Source organism: Podarcis gaigeae (assembly GCF_964106915.1).
Source record: "Podarcis gaigeae genome assembly, chromosome: 9".
Classification (NCBI taxonomy): Eukaryota; Metazoa; Chordata; class Lepidosauria; order Squamata; family Lacertidae; genus Podarcis; species Podarcis gaigeae.
Window position 1 is genome coordinate 9,373,049 of NC_139685.1, and position 19,905 is coordinate 9,392,953.

The 19,905-nt window shown below is 43.8% G+C and overlaps 1 protein-coding gene across 7 annotated transcripts in view; it reads right to left on the reverse strand.

Annotated features, from left to right (window-relative positions):
- Positions 1–19,905, reverse strand: part of LDB2 (LIM domain binding 2) — a 234,256-nt gene that overhangs the window by 141,779 nt on the left and 72,572 nt on the right. For 4 of the 7 annotated variants that reach the window (XM_083755044.1, XM_083755046.1, XM_083755045.1 and 1 more), the window contains exon 2: positions 6,983–7,085. In XM_083755044.1, coding sequence (XP_083611170.1) covers positions 6,983–7,085 — 103 coding nt within the window. Of the gene's footprint in view, positions 1–6,975; positions 7,086–19,905 lie in introns of all 7 variants that reach the window. The other 3 variants (XM_083755048.1, XM_083755043.1, XM_083755047.1) reach the window with 1 other exon arrangement.

Here is a 19,905-nt window from a genome sequence, read left to right on the forward strand (position 1 = left end):
TAACCTTTAAAGACCTATACGGCCTAGGACCCTCGTACCCAGAGGGACCACCTCTCCTGGTATGTCCCACAGAGAAACTTACGATCTTCAAACAAAAACATCTTGGAGGTCCCAGGCCACAGAGAGATTAGGCTGGCCTCAACCAGAGCCTGGGCTTTTTCAGCTGTGGTCCCGATCTGGTGAAACTCTCTGTCACAAGAAACTAGGGCCCTGCGGCAGTGGCGTAGCGTGGGTTGTCAGCACCTGGGGCAAGGCAAGTAATTTGCGCCCCCTAACACGTGGATTTGCGCCCCCTAACCCTAACCCCCAGATATTGCGCCCGGTGCGGCCGGCCCCCCCTGCACCCCCACCCTACGTCACTGCCCTGTGGGACTTGACATCTTTCCGCAGGGCCTGCAAGACAGAGCTGTTCCACCAGGCCTTTGGCCAAGGCACAGTCTGACCCCCCCTCTTTCCTTCTGTAATCCTCATAGAACTCTAGCCCAATGGTTGCCATTAATTCGATTTGAACTGATTTTATAATGAATTGATTTTAGAATGCTGTATTATTTTACTGTTGTTAGCCACTCTGAGCTCGGCTTTGGCTGGGGAGGGCGGGATATAAATAATTTTTTATTATTATTATTATTATTATTATTATTATTATTATTATTATTAGGAGCAGGTCCAGCTTAGGATCCAGTCAGGGGCATAGGAAGGGGGTGTGGTGGGGACGGTCCGCCCTGGGTGTCATCACTGAGTGGGGTGACAAAATGCCAGGCGACACTCACCAAGGGGCCTGCAGCACGCCTGAGCCACGTGTCTCTCCTGCTGTGATGGCCTGGGAATCTGATTCAGAGGCTGAACCTGAGGAATCCCAGCCTGCACAGGAGTCCCCGCCTCCAGGACTGGCTGAGCCGGGGCTGGGGCTTGAACCTGAAGGGCCCTCACCTGTGCTGGATCCTCAGGTGCAGGCATCAGCTGGGTCTGCTCTGGCTCCTGAGGTGATGGAGGACCCATTGCCTGCAGGTGCACCTCTCCCAACCCTGTCAGGGGAAGGTGAGGTTGCCTCTGGGTCCAGTAACCCTCCAGCCTCTCCTGAGCTGCAGAGGCTCAGGGCAGAGAGGCGGAGGGAACTAAGTTCTCGCAGAAGTGCTCACTTCCAGGCCAGGAGAGGTGAGTCACCTGTGGACCGGGGCCGCCCTATGCCTCAGGGCAGATAAAAGCCGGTCAGCCTAGTCCCAGGTTGCGGGAGCAACATTGTTGGCAACCTGTTCCTGCCGGCACCCTGTCCTGCTCTTCTGCCAGAGTTCCTGACCTCACCTGACCCCTTGCCTTGGACCCTGCTTCAGCCTCCATACCACACCCTTGACCTCGGACTGGACTTGGACCACGCCGCATGGTAACTCCCCGGGACCAGCACACCTGGGAGTGACACAGTGGCTTGGGCACCTGCAGGTTCTGCGCCACCATAAATGGTCTGCCCGCTGCCTCCCCATCAGCTGTAGGGTGGCTGAGTGGGAGGAGGCAGGCAGACTCCTCGGAGGCCCCACAGAGCCTCCTGCCCTGGCTGGCCCCGCGGGCAGCTGACCCCACCCCTGGGCGCAGGGCACATGCGCCGCCCCAGGTGCCTGATCAGCTTGCTCCACCGCTGGATCCAGTGAAGCTCCCATTCCTTTCAGAGATTTGTGATAGCTAGTACAAGTGGTCGCTTGTGCCTGCCTGCATCTAGGGGGGGTGCATTAAGGGGTTGAGGGGTGCCTGGCCCCCAAGTGCTAGGAAAGGCTGCTTGAGCGGGGTGGAAAAACAGCCCCTTCTGTGCAGTACAGTGGTGCCCCGCAAGACGAACGCCTCGCAAGACGGAAAACCCGCTAGACGAAAGGTTTTCCGTTTTGGAGGCGCTTCGCAAAACGAATTTCCCTATGGGCCTGCTTCGCAAGACGAAAAAATCTTGCGTCCCCCCACGGCTTTTTCCGCTTTTTCCCCCTTTTCTTAAGCTGCTAAGCCGCTTATCAGCTGTTCCGCTGATAAGCCGCTTAACAGCTGATCGCTGGAAGCCGCTTGACAGCTGTAGCGCTAATCCGCTAAGCTGTCAATGGGCTTGCTTCGCAAGACGAAAAAACCGCTAGACGAAGAGAATCGCGGAACGGATTAATTTCGTCTTGCGAGGCACCACTGTTAGTCTGGGCAGCAGTGGCAGGGTCGCTCTGTTGCTATGACTTAAGTATTTAACTGATTCACATCCTCATGAAACAAGGCAGATTAAAAACTTACAAAGCCATGCAGCAAATACTTTCCAACACATTCAGTCAGAACAATCCTCGTTTCTTCCTCTCTCTCTCTCCCACCTGCAACACCTTCATGTTTTGAGTTCAACATCTTGGAAGATTCTTACATTTCTTGTAGTGACTGGCTGTCACTGCATCACCCACACACATTTAATTCATTTTATCAGTTATCTCTGGGTGTTTATTTGACAAGTGCTGCCTCTTTCCGGAGGAGCCAAAGGAAAAGCTACTATGAACACCATTTAAAGGATTATTGTTGACAGAATTACTATTTCTCGCGTTTCAAAGCAAGTGATAACTGTACAGACCTTCAAATTACAGCCTCCAGCAAAACTGGTAGTGGCTGATCTGTCCCAATTAGGTTGAGTCAACTTGTCAGATATCAAATTTGCTAGTTGTATTATCAGTCTAAGAGGCAAAGATATATCAGTAAAAAAGCAATTAATGTCCAGTTAGATTGGGCAGGGCTGTGCTTCTGCAAAACAGGGCCGCTACATACGAAAAATTTGTCAAAGAGTAAAAAAGATTCCTGTCGCCACAACTAATTTCTAATGACTGTGCTGTCTGCTAAATGTGGAGAGTTCAAAACAGAGCAAGCCTGTAAACTGAAGAAGCCCTGACTGAAAGATGAAATAATTGCAGGACCCCCTTGAGAGCTGGTGATCTAAGAACAAATTGTTGTTGTGATTTGTACAGCTTTTGTTTTCTCCTTAACTGGGGAAGCTCAATTCAGACGAGGACCGACAATGCCAGTGGATGGTTCCGTGTTCTTGTTCTTGTTTTTTTTAAAAAAGAAGAAATATTATTTTACTTATGTTTGTGTGTTATATACAAATGTATAGTTAAGCAAATTGTATTTAATATGCCTATAATTATGGCTCTGTTTGGTGATTCAAATGCAACAAAAATGTTAACCAATTATTCCTTACAAGAGCTACAAACTGTATCCTTCCCTTCCATAGCTACTTATATCAGTTACATTTATTCATTATTATTATTATATCCCATAATTCCCTGCTTTGAGGTCAATTATTCCAACAGCATCTGTTGATGGTGGGGGCATCTGTTGACCCGAATTTAGAGCAAGGGTAGCCAACAAGGTGCTCTTCAAATGCCCTTCAACCCACCATCATCTCCATTTAGCACAGTCAGCGGTCATGGATGATGGGAGTTGTAGTCAAACAACATCCAAGGGAGTCACAGGTTCGCCACCCCTCACTCAGGGGTTCTACCTTCTTGGACCATCAATAACGTATTTGGTTCTCCGCTGACATTATATTGGGTCCTTCCATTTCTTCCATTTGTGTCAGAACTAGCAATGAACCTATTGTTTCTGCATAGCTTGCTGCAAGCTTTAACAAGTCCAAAAGTTTATTAGTCAGTCAAGCGTTAGCCTAACAGGATTTGACCTCCAGAGCTGAACAGGCCCAAAGTCCTCTTCGGTTGTTCTCTCCTCCTCACACAACTGCAACTGTGTTGTGTCTGCTGATCCTGCCCCACCATTGTGTGCTCATGCTATGGATGTTCGGGATAAAGCGTGTTCTCCCTAAAATGAGAGTACGGATTGTGGTGGGGGCCGCCGGGCCAGCCCTCTGTTGCCAGGCAGGTTAATGGTTATTGCCTGGCACAACGATTGGCTGACCGGGTTACTAGGGCAAACTGCATGTAGCAAATTGGGTGGGTGGGACCATAGGCTTTAAATATTGAGGCACACTGCTTCTGCTTTTTCTTTCGCTGAGTGCATCGGATCACCCGCCCACCCTGTGTTCCGGTTGACCTTGCTATGCCTGTCGTGGGGTCTCCTGCTTTGGGGGCAGGGGCCTAGTAGGAATTTTGCCATTTGGTTGATTGGCTGGTGCCACTTGGTTTTTGCCTACTGCGTAGCAAATCGTCACAACTTGTAAGGTTGCGGTTAGGCATTGATTATAAAAATTGGTGGTGGAGGGGTCAGGATAGGCTGTGCCTGCCCCTCCAATGGTGCTGGAAGGGAATTCCTTTAAAGGAATCCTGGGGCTTGCCACAATTTCATCCAATCCCTGAAATGGGACCAGGGCCGGCAAGCCTTGGGGAGCTGGTTGGGTGAGCGGTGAGGGACTGTCGCTCAGCTCAACTGATCCCCAACATTGTCTTTCCCTTCACTGGCTTCCGAGGGAGTTCGGAATGTCAGTTCTGTCCCAGGCGGGGGGCACAGATAGTCATAACCAATGTCTAAGCAACCACTCACAGATTTTGTATTTTAATAAAGTTGTGGCCAAAATAGTGCCAAAAACCTTAAACTAAAATTACGTGTGATTTGTGAATTATTTGAGGGGTGGCTTGGGGACCTCCACACACAAATGCCCGAAGAGGGGTGCCTGCTGTGTGCCCGCACAATTCAGAATTCACAAGCTGCCCACACAATTCAGAATCCTAGTTGCGCAGGCTTTTAATTTGCACAGGGAGCCTCCACCCATATAGCAGGCACACCCAATATGTGGGTGGCTGGGAAGGGGGCTGGCAGGGGAGATGGTTTCAGGATCAGAATCACATGAGGGGAGAACAACAGGAGGCACCTATATAAGGTCAGGCATCCCGAAACTCAGGCCTCCAGATGTTTTGGGACTACAACTCCCATCATCCCTAGGTAACAGGACCAGTGGTCAGGGATGATGGGAGTTGTAGTCCCAAAACAAACGGAGAGCAGAGTTTGGGGGTGCCTGCTCTAGGTTCTACAAACCAATATCAGCTCATGTTGTCATGAGTGTCTCAACCCCCAACGTTCTACCCGGACACTGAGGTCCAGCACCGAGGGCCTTCTGGCAGTTCCTTCGCTGCAAGAAGCCAAGTTACAGGGAACCAGGCAGAGGGCCTTCTCGGTAGTGGTGCCCTCCCTGTGGAATGGCCTCCCACCAGATGTCAAAGAGAACAACAACTACCAGAAGACATCTGAAGGCAGCCCTGTTTAGGGAAGCTTTTAATGTTTGATGTATTACGGTATTTTAACATTTTGTTGGAAGCCACCCAGAGTGGCTGGGGAAGCCCAGCCAGATGGGCGAGGTATAAATAAATTATTATTATTATTATTATTATTATTATTATTATTATTATGCAGGTCTATTCTCCTAACTGAAAATCCCCACCCACTTCCAGAATTCCATACCCTCCAAGTGTCCCAGAATTATAAAAGTCACCCCAGCTTCAGATTTGATCCCGAATGTCCCTATTTCCCCCTCCAGTGACGCTGCCGAACTTGGGGAGGAAAATGAGCCAGCACTTGTCCTGAGCGGCAGCAGCAGTGGCAGCATCCCTTGATCTCTCCATGGCCACCACTGCCGTTCTCCTCTCTTGGGCAGTTCTGAGTGGCTGCTGGAGAGCAGGTGAAGAGGAGAGGCTGACGCCACCACAATCGGCCCTCGCATGATACGCCGGCTCTGAGGTGGAGGCAGAGGGCAGGGGTACCCTGGGCGGAAAGAAAGGAGGAGCTGTGCGGAACAAAATGAGTCCACCTTTCGTTTTTTGAAAAATGCTTTACAGCGGACGCTCGGGTCGTGAACGTGATCCGTGCAGGATGCATGTTCGCAACCCGCGCCTGCACACGCGTGGGTTGCAATCCAGCACTTCTGTGCATGCGCGAAGTGCGATTTAGCGCTTCTGCGCATGCCTGACCGACGGAACCCGGAAATAACCCGTTCCGGTACTTCCAGGTTTCACGGGTCCGCAACCCAAAAAAACCGAAACCTGAAGCAGTAACCTGAGGTATAACTGTATGCATCGTCGTCTTATCTTGCCCCTTTCTAAAATTTATCTGCTGGTGAATGCTTTTCTTTTTTGTAAATCTACCAAAGAAAACCGGGATTAATGAGTTTTCTCAGGACGGTGTAGGGGGGGTGCCATATCCCGTTGGTGGACTCCCCCTTCTTCTGATAGGAAACGCTGTGCTGAGGGGGCAAAAAATGGGGGACTGAGGGTCAGTTGCAGCAGAGTGAGAAATGTCCCTATTTTCATCTGAGGAACATTGGAGGGTATGGTATTCTATGCTCAATCATTCCCAGGTAACCATTTAATCAAACATCTCCCTAGCACAGTGCCCCACACCCTCCCCCCCCAAAAAAGAGAGAGAAGAAAGGCTTATTTTATATTTTTCTATCATACCCATTTCTCTGAAGAGACTCAAAATGAAATCCAATAGATATTCAAATTAACAAATTGACAGTATCCATTTAAGAAAATTCAGCAGCACAAAGCTAACATAGGACTGAGACAGCAAAATCTTAAAACTAACTAAAGATGTAAATAAAACAACTACCAGGTCTTTATCAGTATAGCAATAGGCCATAGTCAGCAAGGCAATCCAGAGGATTTAGCACAAGGCCCCAGACAACGATCAGAGCATGATTATGTATTTCAAAATACCTATTTTTCTGAGCAAAAGGTTTTGTCTGTATCCCACCGATCATCCAAGGGGTTGTTTCATTTTATTCTCAAACCTTTGACACCGTTTAAGAGCAAGTGACTTTCCCAAGTTAGCTTTGTAGATGAGCAAAAAAAGTTGAAGTCTAAAGTTGAAGTCTAATGCTCTAAAGTTGAAATCTAATGCTCTTCTCCACGGCAAGCTATTATTTGCAACTCAATACACACTGAAAGAGTGTCATGACAGTGCCATGCTTCAGCTGCCCTCTGAGACTGCATAAATACAACAAAGCAAAAGTGAATATTATAATGCATTTGCCTCTTACTGTATCGCTTTGGTCCATCTTCCAAACAAAATGAAAGAGTTAAGGTTGCATCATCTTCAAAAAACTCCGTTGCAAAGGCATCCCACCAGAGGTTGTCACTGTCCTATGAGGGAAGAAATCATTCTTTTAACAGAAAGAAATCAGTTGTAATTTGCCTTCTTTTTTTCTTCAAGTGCACTTTCTTTTTAAAATATTGTCAGCGAAGGAAAATTATGAAAAACTATTGTCAGTAATTCAGTATGGCTGGGTATTGAAAAGAAGAATCCCATTTGCAAACGTGTAGAAATAAGCACCTTCCGTAAAACAGCAATTCTGCATTAAATCAAAACACAATTTAAGACACAAACTCAACCAATTTTTGGCATCCCTCAACTTCAAAGTTTGGCTTAATTTTTGGCTAAGCCTGGTCACATAGTGTTTTGCCCAGGATTGTAAAAACTGTATGACAAGTGGTCAGCCTTGGCTGCTGTTTCCACAAAAATTACCTCACACCATCAGTTCTACCATATCACTTTGTCCCCACGATCTGTTCCTGTGGTGCATAAAGTAAGGTTGCTAAGTCATTTTTTTTATTAAAAAAACCTATTAAAATAAATAGTATATTTAATTTTATATAATATTTATTTTATATTTATAAATAATCTGCCACCGAACAATGTAAAATCACACTAGAATAAGCACTGCACTAACACTGTAACAACACTTTAAATGGTGTTATCAGCATCGTAAGTACTATTATTTCTTTTTATTTATTAAATTTCTATAGTGCCCTTCATCCGAGGGTCACAGGGCGATTATACAATATAAAAACACAAAAATATATAACATAGTATCAAACAAACAAAATAACCCCCCACAGTTATTATTTATCACTACTAGTAAATAATTATTATTAATAATTATTATTATTATTTATTGCTACCACTACCAACCACAATTATTGCATCCAAGACCTAACCACCCCACCGCCCCTTAAAAACAATGAAAATTACAATGATAATCTCAAAATTAGAATCCCAAATTCAGTGATTTTCCCTACTAATTGGCCCCCTTGAGAAAAGAATATTAATGACACACACACACCCTTCAGGAAAAAAAATATTTCCAGACAATTATTTCCCTTTGTGAATTTCACTTCATCTTAGAAGACAGCCACAGTGAAATAATTCCTGATCAGCTTAGGGCTGTGATATGTCCTGATCTTCCCGGAGATTACCAGGATTTCAATTGACGTCCGAGGGGAAAGGCAGAGTTTTGTTTTAAAAAAACAAAACCAAACAAAAAACTCAACAATTTCGTGATGTACTGGTTTTTACTATTCGAAATATGGCAACCCTAGATCAGCTCCGAAGCATAAATTTTCTAAACCTGGACAGTGCATTGTCAATCGAAACTCTCTCTCTCTCCACAAAGTATATGGGTGATATCCAGCGCTCCCCCCCCCCTTAAAAAATGTTTAGGGGTACTTTCATTTTCCTACTCATATTGGCCCCTCAATGAGGCCAAACTTCGATTCACAAAATGTTTAGGGGTATGAGTCCCCCCCACGTCCCACCTCCAGAAAAAAAGCACTGGTGATATCCAACATTGCCTGACATTGCCCACCCCACCAAATCTGCTTCAGACAATGTTGTTGTTTTTGTTGTTGTTATATTTATTTACACCCCTTTTTCCGTGATGGAACTCAAGGTGTCTTACACATAAAAGTGAAAACATAAAAACAGTTTTATTTTTTAATATAATTTTATTGGGTTTTTCATCTTTAACAAGATTACATCTTATAGTATAACCACAAAATAAATTCCCAGCCGCCCCCCACCCCCACTCCCAACATTTTCCCCCAACTTCCCTTTCTGGTTTGTAACATGTTAACTTGTCCTGCTTGTTATCTGTCCCTAAGTATAGCAATCTGTACATTAACCATTGTTATATTCTTATCCTTTTAACCTCATCTTTATATTTTCGACAATTGTTTTGCTGGTTGTTAAGTGTTTTTAGTCAAACCCTGCTAGTGAGTCCATTTCCTTACATTGTTTCTGTAAATACAACCTAAAATTTCCCAGTCTTTTTTAAAGTTTCTATTTTCCCTATCTTTAAGTCTTTTAGTTAGCTTTGCCATTTCAGAATATTCCATCAGTTTTTCTTGCAATTGGTCCTTTGTTAGTATTTCATCAGTTTTCCATCTTTGGGCTAGTAGACTCCTAGCCGCTGTTGTGGCATACATAAATAGTTTTTTTCTTATCTTTTGTGTGTCGAGGTCCCCAAGACACCCCCTAAATAAATCACAATTCACACAGAATTTTTGTTTAAGGTTTTTGGCATAATTTTGGCCACAACTTTATTAAAAGACATAATGTGAGTGGTTGCTTAGGTGTTGGTTATGACTATCTGTCCCCCCACCTGGGACAGAACTGACTTCCGGATTCCAGCAAAAGCCAGTAAGGGAAAACAATATTGGGGAGAGAATGGGGCTGGGCACCATACCGTCACCCCTCCCCACATGCTCCCAGGGGCTTGCATGGCCCTAGCCCCTTGCCTGGGATACGGACAAATGTATGGGAAACCCCTGGATTCCTTTAATGGAATTCCCTTGCAGCAGCAGCATTGGAGGGGCAGGCACAGCCAACCCTTACCCCTCCACCAACCAAGTTTTAAACAATGCCTAACCGCAACCTTACAAGTTGTGACGATTTGCTACGCAGTAGGCAAAAACCAAGTGGCACCAACCAATCTGCCAAATGGACAAAATCCCTACCAGGCCCCTGCTCCAAAAGCAGACGACCCCATGACAGGCATAGCAAGGTCAAACCCAACAGCCCTAAATTAGGGAGGGTGGGCTGGCGATCCGATGCAGAAAAGGAGACCGAGAAAGCTGTGTGCCAAGAATATATGACCTTTGGGCCAATCCTCTAAATGGTAACATCAAAATCTCCCCAACAACCCAAATTGGTCCAATCACAGTCATGGTCATCCAAATGGTCCCGCCCAGTAACCAAGAGGGGGTGACCCCACCGCAACACATGCTCTCCATGTAGGAAAACACGCTTTGGCAAATCTTGATCTGAAATGCCTAGCAAAAAAGCTTCTGGTCTCTTCACAAAGGTTATCTTAAACATCCTTTTCAATTCATGATAAATCATTTCGCATAAAAATAATTTTAAAACATTTAACCCAGGGGTTATCAACCTGGTCCCTACTGCCCACTAGTGGGTGTTTCAAGATTCTAGGTGGGCGGTAGCGGGTTCTACGGCACAACCTGAATCCTCCTTCCATCGAGCACTGGTGGGCGGTAAGGAAATCTTACCATCAAGAAAGATGCATTAGTGGGCAGTAGGTATAAAAAGGTTGACTACCCCTGATTTAAACAATGATAGAAGTCAAACTGTACACGTATATTTAAACCATTAAAATTGTAACGACTGAGGAGGGCCTACATAAAAAGGACTTTACCATAAAGTTGAACATCCAACTAGAGTATTGACAGCCATTAAGACTATCACCTTGCCAACAAAGGTCCGTGTAGTTAAAGCTCTGGTTTTCCCAGTAGTGATGTATGGAAAAGACCCTGATGTTGGGAAAGATGGAGGGCACAAGGAGAAGGGTACGACAGAGGACAAGATGGTTGGATAGTGTTCTCGAAGCTACCAGCATGAGTTTGACCAAACTGCGGGAGACAGTGGAAGACAGGAGTGCCTGGCATGCTCTGGTCCAGGGGGTCACGAAGAGTCGGACACAACTAAACAACAACAACACAATTCCCGCTGGTGGCAGACCTCTTTGGGCATCTAAGAGACTAGATGGCATCAATGAATGTACCTCTGCACCTCATTCTGAATGTGTGATGCTGTGGGTACAGGTGTGAAGGCCTGGGGGTAGGGGGAGAAAAAATTGGACGAGAAAGCTTTCCTCCCTCATTTCTCCCCACCCAAAGTCTTAATTTCCTTCCAAAACAGTTGAGAAAAGTGCATAGTGAAATATTTTCTTTGAGAAAGATGAATAAGATGAGAATAAGACAAGGTGTCCCAAAATGATTCACATAAATTCAGTGGCATAGAATGGGGGGTGCAGGGGGGGCGGCCGCACCGGGCGCAACATCTGGGGGTTAGGGTTAGGGGGCGCAAATCCACGGGTTAGGGGGCGCAAATTAATTGCCTTGCCCCGGGTGCTGACAACCCACGCTACGCCACTGCATAAATTGGGAAGACTTTTCGGGACACCGGTGTGCAGAATCAGATCGTTCCAATTCCTGTACACCGACGACAAGCAAGTCCCGAAAATGACAATCCTCAAATGCAAGAGGAAGATGCATTTTTAGGAGGCACTACCATCGTCACAAGAGAAGCGAGTAGGAATTGGTGCCTTTTTGCTTGTGGCCATTGTAGGTGGATATGTTTCTGTCTTCTTGACCAGGCCCCAAGAGACTGGGAGTGGAAGGAAGTACATAGTAACACGAAGGAGCTGAAAAATATGCCTAAAGTATATTTTAAACTTTTGAACATTGCAGAGCACAGAACCTAACCAGGAATGCATTGGATTCTGCCAAACATATTGTAACATGGTGACAAGTTCTTTGCACAACACAGCCTCTGATTCCTTCTGCTTCTCATCTGCTTTAGGTTCTTCCATCTTCTGAAGCATATAAAAGAAACCGGCCTATGTTTGGAAATGCTCAAATCAAAAAAATGAACTGACATGCGAAAAGGTAGAGAAGCTTTTTTCAATCCAGGTAAACCTTCAATTTTTAGAAGTCCATGGTAACAATATGAGGAAACAGAAACTGATGGTGATGCTCTGAGGCTGATCAAGTTCCATGTAGTCTTTCCCAGCATTTTGAATGAAAATAGGTGCTTTGTGCTTGCTTAACGCTGAAGAAGAGAGAATGATTTTCAAAATGCATATTAATTATTATTTTTATTATTATTTATAATATTGATAGGTTCTTTTTTATTATTGTTTTTTGCCCGATCCTCATAAGTTGGCAAAACCAAAGACACACTAGCTCCTTGCAGTTCAGTTGCTCGTTGCTCCGTTTTTAACAAAGCATTCAAAAGGTCATTTGAATTTGTAAATATTGACTGAATAAAATGTACCATTGATATACCAAACATTATAATTTTGTGGGCAAACCAATTTATACATTTTGTGTTCCTAAAGTAACAATGTGGCTATTGGTCATATTTTTGTGTTTTTATATTGTTAAACCACCCTGTGATCCTAGGATAGAAATTTGACAAATAAAAAAATAAATAAATGATAAAATAAAGTGAAGGGTGCTAAAAATAAGCAAGTATTGCATATCTTTCCATTAGCCACAAATTTCTGTTTGCAGTATAAACTTGATCCTCGCCCCGCAACCCATGGCTTCAAAACTTCCAGAGAGTTTACACCTCTAGGTGTGGGTCTTTCAGCTAGTCAGAGTCCTGCAGACAACTGGAAGATTCTCAGAGTCAGTCAGTCAGTTTGACTGGGCTTTGTGAACTGTTGGGAATTCCAGTTTCCGATATCCCAAAAGCCCAGAAAAGACTGTTTATGTATGCGACAACAGCTGCAAGGATGCTACTAGCCCAAAGATGGAAAGAACCAACAGTTCCGACCAAGGAAGATTGGCAAATCAAATTGCTGGACTATGATGAAATGGCAAAACTGACTGGGAAACTCAGGAATCAAGAAGATAAGGACTTTAAAAAAGAATGGGAGGAAAATTGAATTTACTTAGCAGACCATTGTAAACAACAACAACAAAAAAGTTAGCTGGACTGTAAAAATAACTGGTAAAGAAATGAAAAATATGGACAAATTAGAGAAATGGAAAATGTGGAGAATGTAATGAGAATAATTATTTTAAGGACCCATGCTGGGGACGGGGGGAAGTTGCGAGATTCAGAGAATCTCGTATATGGATATGGTAAAAGCTTTTTCTTTTTATTATTTTGGATTTGTTTTTGTAAAAACCAATAAAAATATTTATTATAAAATAATAAAAAAAAACGAAAACTGTTGGGCAGAGGTTATCAAACTGTGATTGTGGAAGAGTCGAAAGTATATGGATTTGGTATTGCTCTTGATTTGATTTGTTTCCACACCTACACACCCTCACAATTAAGATCAAGTTCATTAGGACCAAGATCAAATTTATCAAAAAGGCTAAAAAGGCCCTCCCTTACAGCTCAGGATCTCTGTAATATGGCGCAGGTTTGAATGATGCAAAGGGAAAATCAGTAAGTGGTCTGCTAAACCGCACAGCAGCTTTCAAGTGATGGTTCCGCAGCAGAGTTTGAGAACTTCAGCCCCAGGGGAAACAAAACTCACACAGCTTCTGGTCAAGTCATGTATTCCTTGCTTTCATTTATGCATAAATATAAAAATTCTAGTGGCTGGAAAGTGTAGTAATTCAATTATGGAGTTCTACATGGGAAAAAGTATAAACATCCATTTTCTATTGCAATTTGAAAGCCATCCCAGATTTTTAATCAGATGTTTTCGGCATGCTTTAAATCAAGAAGAAGAAAAAGAAGAAGAGAAACTGAAGTCAGTTGACTGCAAAAAGTTTGGTAGGGAAGGCCTATTCCCAATTAGAATCATATGTTCTGATATTTGCCAGGATGCCAAATGGCATTCGGAGCCAAATGGTGTAGGAAACCAAAGCGGGGTGGGTTGGGAAGTATAATTATAAGGAGGAAAGACGATTTTTAAAATTCCACTTTTCCAACAAAGAGTCAAGGCTCCCCCCCCCCCCCAGGCACCCTCAACTCAGGCACTGACAGGTTACCTGGGATTTTGGCAAAGTAATTATTTTCCATTTCAGCAATAATGAGATATTACCATGGCAACACTCCTTTCACATAGCACACTCCTGCTCTCAAACGTTGAAATAATGGACCAAAAAATTAATACTTTGAAAAGTACTTTAAAAATGCATTTAAAGCAGAGGACAAAAGGAAGGAAAGAGCAGACGAAACTAGACAGAAGGGTCAGGAGAGGAGAAATGACCAGTGATCTTTGACATCTACTACACGTCAATTTTTCTTCCATAAAAAATGCACTCCATTTAGTCCATGTTATTTTTTTCCTTTTATTTTCTGTCACGAATTTTCTTCAAGTAAAAATTATTTAGAGGATTTTTAGAGAAATGCTGGATTTCATTGTTACAGTATTTCGAAACGTCTGAATGTTGGATGATGCAGAATTACTCTGCACTGCTGATATAAAGTTTGACTGTTAAAACTGTTAAAACTGTTAAATTACCCCCATATATATTGCAATTTCAGCTTAATGTATAATATGAAGAAGTTGCCTCTTTAAGAGCTCTTTACTGCAATCATGCTCTCATTGTGAGTCATGGGTAACAACTGTGGACTTTAAATGTACAGTCATACCTCATGTTATGTCCGCTTCATGTTATGTTCTTTCAGGTTATGTCCCACGGCGACCCAGAAGTACCGGAAAGGGTTACTTCCTGGTGCACTATGTGAGGGGCAACCCTGGTTGGTGATACAGTCGTACCTTGGAAGCCGAATGCCTTGGCTTCCAAACAAATCGGATCCCAAACGATTGAAACCCGGAAGTGAGTGTTCCAGTTTTCTAATGATTTTCAGAAGCCAAACATCCGGCACGACTTCCGATTGGTTGCAGGAAGTTCCTGCAGCCAATCGGAAGCCGCGCTTTGGTTTTCGAATGGTTCCGGGAGCCGAATGGACTCCTGGAACGCATTCTGTTCGAGAACCAAGGTACCACTGTATCTGTATGATTTGCCCTACAAATAAATAATAATAATCCTGGGGAGAGAATGGCAATTTTCATCACGAAAATGACTTGGGGAAACAATGCCCTAGCACTGTGGATCGAAGTGTTCTCCTATTCTGTTTTAAAAGCGGGAAATGATTGTGGTTGTCCTTCTTGGGTTGGGGGGCCATCTGTGACAGATGCTTGATCTGAGATTCTTGCACTGCGACTTCCGGGTTGGCGCCATCGCCGAATGGCGGGCTCCCTCCGTGCTCCGGAGGGAGCCGGCTCGGCAGGGGTTGGGTTCTACCGCGCCGGCGACGCGGGGACCCTCAAAAGCCATGGGCACGGAGCCCCATGGACATGGTGACTCGGCTGGCACCTTTGCGCCCCTCCCCGGCCCACGAAAGAGCCTTTTTAAAGGCTAAGGAACGGGCGCCTGGGGGGGGTGGTGCTTTGAGTCCGCCGCTTCCCCTGCCGAGCGAAGCCGCATGCCATTCGGTGGAGAGCGCTAGCTTCTTCTATTGAAAATTTGGATCCAAAAGAAAAACCCGTGAGTAATTGGACTATGGATTAAAAAGAGGGATAAATTTTTAAAATTTGACGCGAACGGGGGAGGTGGAAAAAGGAAGTCAGCCCCTCCTTTATTGTAGAAAAGACAAAACAAAGGACTTGACAACTAAGATCGAGTGTAACCCTATCTTGATGAACTAACAACTTCGCGAGGGAAAATTATAAGTTCGAGCTGGAGGAGAAAAGGAGAATTTGCATTAAAAAGCAACCCCCCCCCCCCCGGAATCCCTGGAGCGATCTGCGAGAATACCTGGAGAAGAGTAATGGAGGTTTTGACAGCTGTCAAAGAGCTGTCAAAACGGAAGAACAAAATAGAGACGGTGTTTTGAGGACTTTGCCAGTTACATTTGGATATAAATTGGATACAAATTGTTTCAAATAAGGATTAATAAGCTATTTGGTCTGGTGGATGTGATCTGGAAGGGAACTCAGTTACCGTAATCCATCTAGAGGAGCTGAGGGATATTGCATGTGTTTTTGCTAGGAAACTTGAACAGTTGAATAGAACTTTCAACCTCCTGGGAAACTGCAGAAATGGAACATTATTTTGTCTACAGAGGTCCACATACTACAAGAAACAATGGATTTATCTGTTGGAAAATGAAAGGGACATGACGTAATGTTTTGCTCCTGAATAACAAGCCTCTGCAGAGGAATTAGAAGCTTTTGGAAAAAGAACCTTTCTGCGGGAGAACAGGGAAACAAGAAGGAGGAGAGTGACCGACAAGAATAAGGAAACAACAAGAACTGGACAGAACTGGAAGTGGGGACATTTGGGATATCCAGATTTGACAAGCTTATGGAAATAAAATTGGAGTTTTTACTCCTGGATACAAAAATCTGGATGGAAGAAATGAGCCCCTTTTTGAGATAGACTCCTTCTAAGATTGGACACTTGTGATTAAAAATGACTGGTAAAGAATCAGAGAGATATGGGTTTAGTGAAATGTGGGAACACCAGGAAGATATTAGAACTGGAGGGATATAAGGAACGCAACAGGGAAAGAGGGGAGGGAAATTTGGAATCCAAAGGCTGTAAAATTATTTTTTCTTTCTTTTTGTATTTTCTTTTCATCTGCACTATATCTGAAAGGGGGGAACTCGTGGAAGGGAAGACAGATCTTAGGGGATGGGAATTTGAAAAAATTGGGTTATTGACGATGAGTGTAATTTGGGGATAAGAACTTGTTGAATTTAATTGTTTATTTGGAAGATTTGGAACACAAGAGGGGGGGAGGGGGAAGTCCTGGTTATTGGAAGAAGTGTATAAATTGGATTTAATTTGTTTTAATTTGGAAAATCTTAATAAAAATTATTTTTTTTAAAAAAAAGAGAGATTCTTGCACTGCAAGTAGTTGGACTAGTTGATCCTTGGAGATCCCTTCTAACTCTACAATTCCACTATTCTATGCTTCTGTTCCACTTAACTTGGCTCTTGCATTGTTGAAAACGGCCAGACTATTTCAAGAATTATCATTATGTTTGGTTAAGAATAAAAACAAATGATGGATTTTAATAAGCACTGGGTTTGGGGGAGGTATACATATGTAAACTTTATTTCAGAGCCCGATGTGTAAGAGGAGCTAGTTTTGTGGTGAAATATGCATGCCAAAGGTCTCAGTAACATTACTTTTAAAAAGGGTAAATGACTGACTTGTGTCAAGAGCTATGGTTCATAGAGGTATAGTATATATATGTTTTTAAAAAGCAAGTACAACAAATGCTCTTAATTTTTTTTATTTATTTTTTTGCTTTAGTTTGGTTTTGGTTTTGCAAAGCGGGTTCTCCTTCATGGAGGGCACGTGTTGCGGTGGGAGCAACCATGACATCCCCTGTTGCTGGGCGGGTTAGTTTGGAAGGCCACGAATTTGATTGGGCACCCCCAATGTTGCTGGGGAAAATGGATGGTTGCAATTTTATTTGATTGATGGGGGTGCTATATAGGTCCCTGTGCTTCCTCTTTTCGCTGCGCACATCGGATTACCCGCCCGTTGTTGTTGTTTAGTCATTTAGTTGTGTCCGACTCTTCGTGACCCCATGGACCAGAGCATGCCAGGCACTCCTGTCTTCCACTGCCTCCCGCAGTTTGGTCAAACTCATGCTGGTAGCTTCGAGAACACTATTCAACCATCTCGTCCTCTGTCATCCCCTTCTCCTTGATCTTTCCCAACATCAGGGTCTTTTCCAGGGAGTCTTCTCTTCTCATGAGGTGGCCAAAGTATTAGAGCCTCAGTTTCACGATCTGTCCTTCCAGTGAGCACTCAGGGCTGATTTCCTTAAGAATGGAGAGGTTTGATCTCCTTGCAGTCCATGGGACTCTCAAGAGTCTCCTCCAGCACCATAATTCAAAAGCATCAATTCTTCAACAATCAACCTTCTTTATGGTCCAGCTCTCACTTCCATCCATCACTACTGGGAAAACCATAGCTTTAACTATACGGACCTTTGTTGGCAAGGTGATGTCTCTGCTTTTTAAGATGCTGTCTAGGTTTGTCATTGCTTTTCTCCCAAGAAGCAGGCGTCTTTTGATTTCGTGACTGCTGTCACCATCTGCAGTGATCACAGAGCCCAAGAAAGTAAAATCTCTCACTGCCTCCATTTCTTCCCCTTCTATTTGCCAGGAGGTGATGGGACCAGTGGCCATGATCTTAGGGTTTGTTGGTGCTGACCTTGCCATGCCTGTCATGGGGTTGTCTGCTTTGGGGCAGGGTCCTGGTAGGTAGCCAATTTGGCTGCTTGGCTGGGGCCATTTGGGTTTGCCTACTGCGTAGCAAATCGTCACAACCTGTAAGGTTGCAGTTAGGCATTGTTTAATTTTTTGGTTGGTGGAGGGGTAAGGGTTGACTGTGCCTGCCCCTCCAATGCTGTTGCTGCAAGGGAATTCCGTTAAAGGAATCCAGGGGCTCGCCATGCTTTTGTCCGTATCCCTAACAAAGGGCTAGGGCCACGCAAGAGCCCCAGGGAGCATTTGGGGAGAGGTGTGAGCCTGTCACCCAGCTTTATTCTCTCCCCAAAATTGTTTACCCTTACTGACCACGGGTGTGGTGGTCAGTTCTGTTCCTACCTCCAAGTGGGAACAGATAGTCGCTAACCAATGCCAAAGCAACCACTCACATACTGTAATTCAATAACGTTGTGGCCAAAATTATGCCAAAAAGCAAAACAAAAATGATGTGTGAACCGTGTTTTTATTCAGGGGTGTCTTGGGGGTCCTTGACACGGAATTCAATCTTGAGCACATCCAACTGCAAGCCTTTGAAACTTACCCCTTATCGCACGTGAACTGAAATCTTTGGGGCCTATCCCAAAATCTGAAGCGGCAGCCTGGATTATATTCCTGCTGATCATTGTTCCACATATCTCTTGATATGGCTTGGCTTGAGTGCCAATGCTTGCTTCATATCGTTTTGGAGAATGGCTAGATGCCATCTCTGGAACAATGTCTGTTTAAACAGGCTACAAGATCTGAAGGCTTGGCGGGAGGAGCAATGTGTTTTCTATTTAACGATACTCATCCAGTTTCTTGCCAGAAAATCTACTTGATACTCAGAGCACAACACCAGTTTTGTAAGTGCCTTATTAATTAACTTACATTTTTGTTTAGGTTCCAACTTGGAATCCATCTGAGCTTTCTGCAAGAAAGATGGTTCCAGGTTTCATTTAAAAAAAGAGAAACAAAATCCTGAATCGGCACTATATGAAATCTCTCAAAGCGCTCTGAGATATCGCCTGTAATTCTCTGTGCATGTAATTCTGTGTGCATGCTCACTAGTAAACTAAAACGACAGCTTGGGATCATCTGGTGAAATGGATTGACAATATTACCGGTAGAAAAAAACGAAGTACTTCTTCAACAATGAATACTTAAATTAATTCTTGCAAGATGCAATAGTGCCTAATCTATATGATTTTTAAAGAAAGGAATTGATTCCTTTTGAGGGATTAGGTTTATGAATGGCTATTCACTGTGGTAACAAAACTGAACTTCCTTGTTGAGAATAACTGTACGTATGAATACCTGGTATGAAAACAGAGAATGGCTGTCTCTTTATGCCCTATTTGTGTGCTTGCCCCAAAAAGGCAATTCCAAGGGGGATTTATGTTTCCAGAAATGTCAGTATGATTACACTGACATTTAGACAAATCAACCCATTAAAGACTTAACCTCCAGTATTGTGTGAACTTTTTTATTTTTAAAATGAATACCACTGAGAGAAATAATCAAGTGCTTGAAACAAGCTACTCTTTCAGGAAGTAAATAATCTTATTACATGCAATCTGGCTTGTTGCATCACCATATTCTGGCAAAGGAAACTACTGCAGCAGTACTCTATAATGCAATGGAAAAAATGGAACATATTTCCAGAACAGACACTCTGCACATTCAGAGACAGTAATACTTTTCTGCGACTGATAAACTGGAATGGTGAACATGCCATCAGGAAGTATCAAAAATGCACAAAATAGCCTTTTCTTGGTTTATTCCCACTTAGGTTTGCTAAGTCTCTTTCAAACAGGAAATCTTCCAAATGGCAAAATCTAAAATACAACTGCAGGGAAGCTGTAGTCCAGAGGTCAGCAAACTTTTTCAGCAGGAGACCAGTCCACTGTCCCTCAGACCTTGGGGG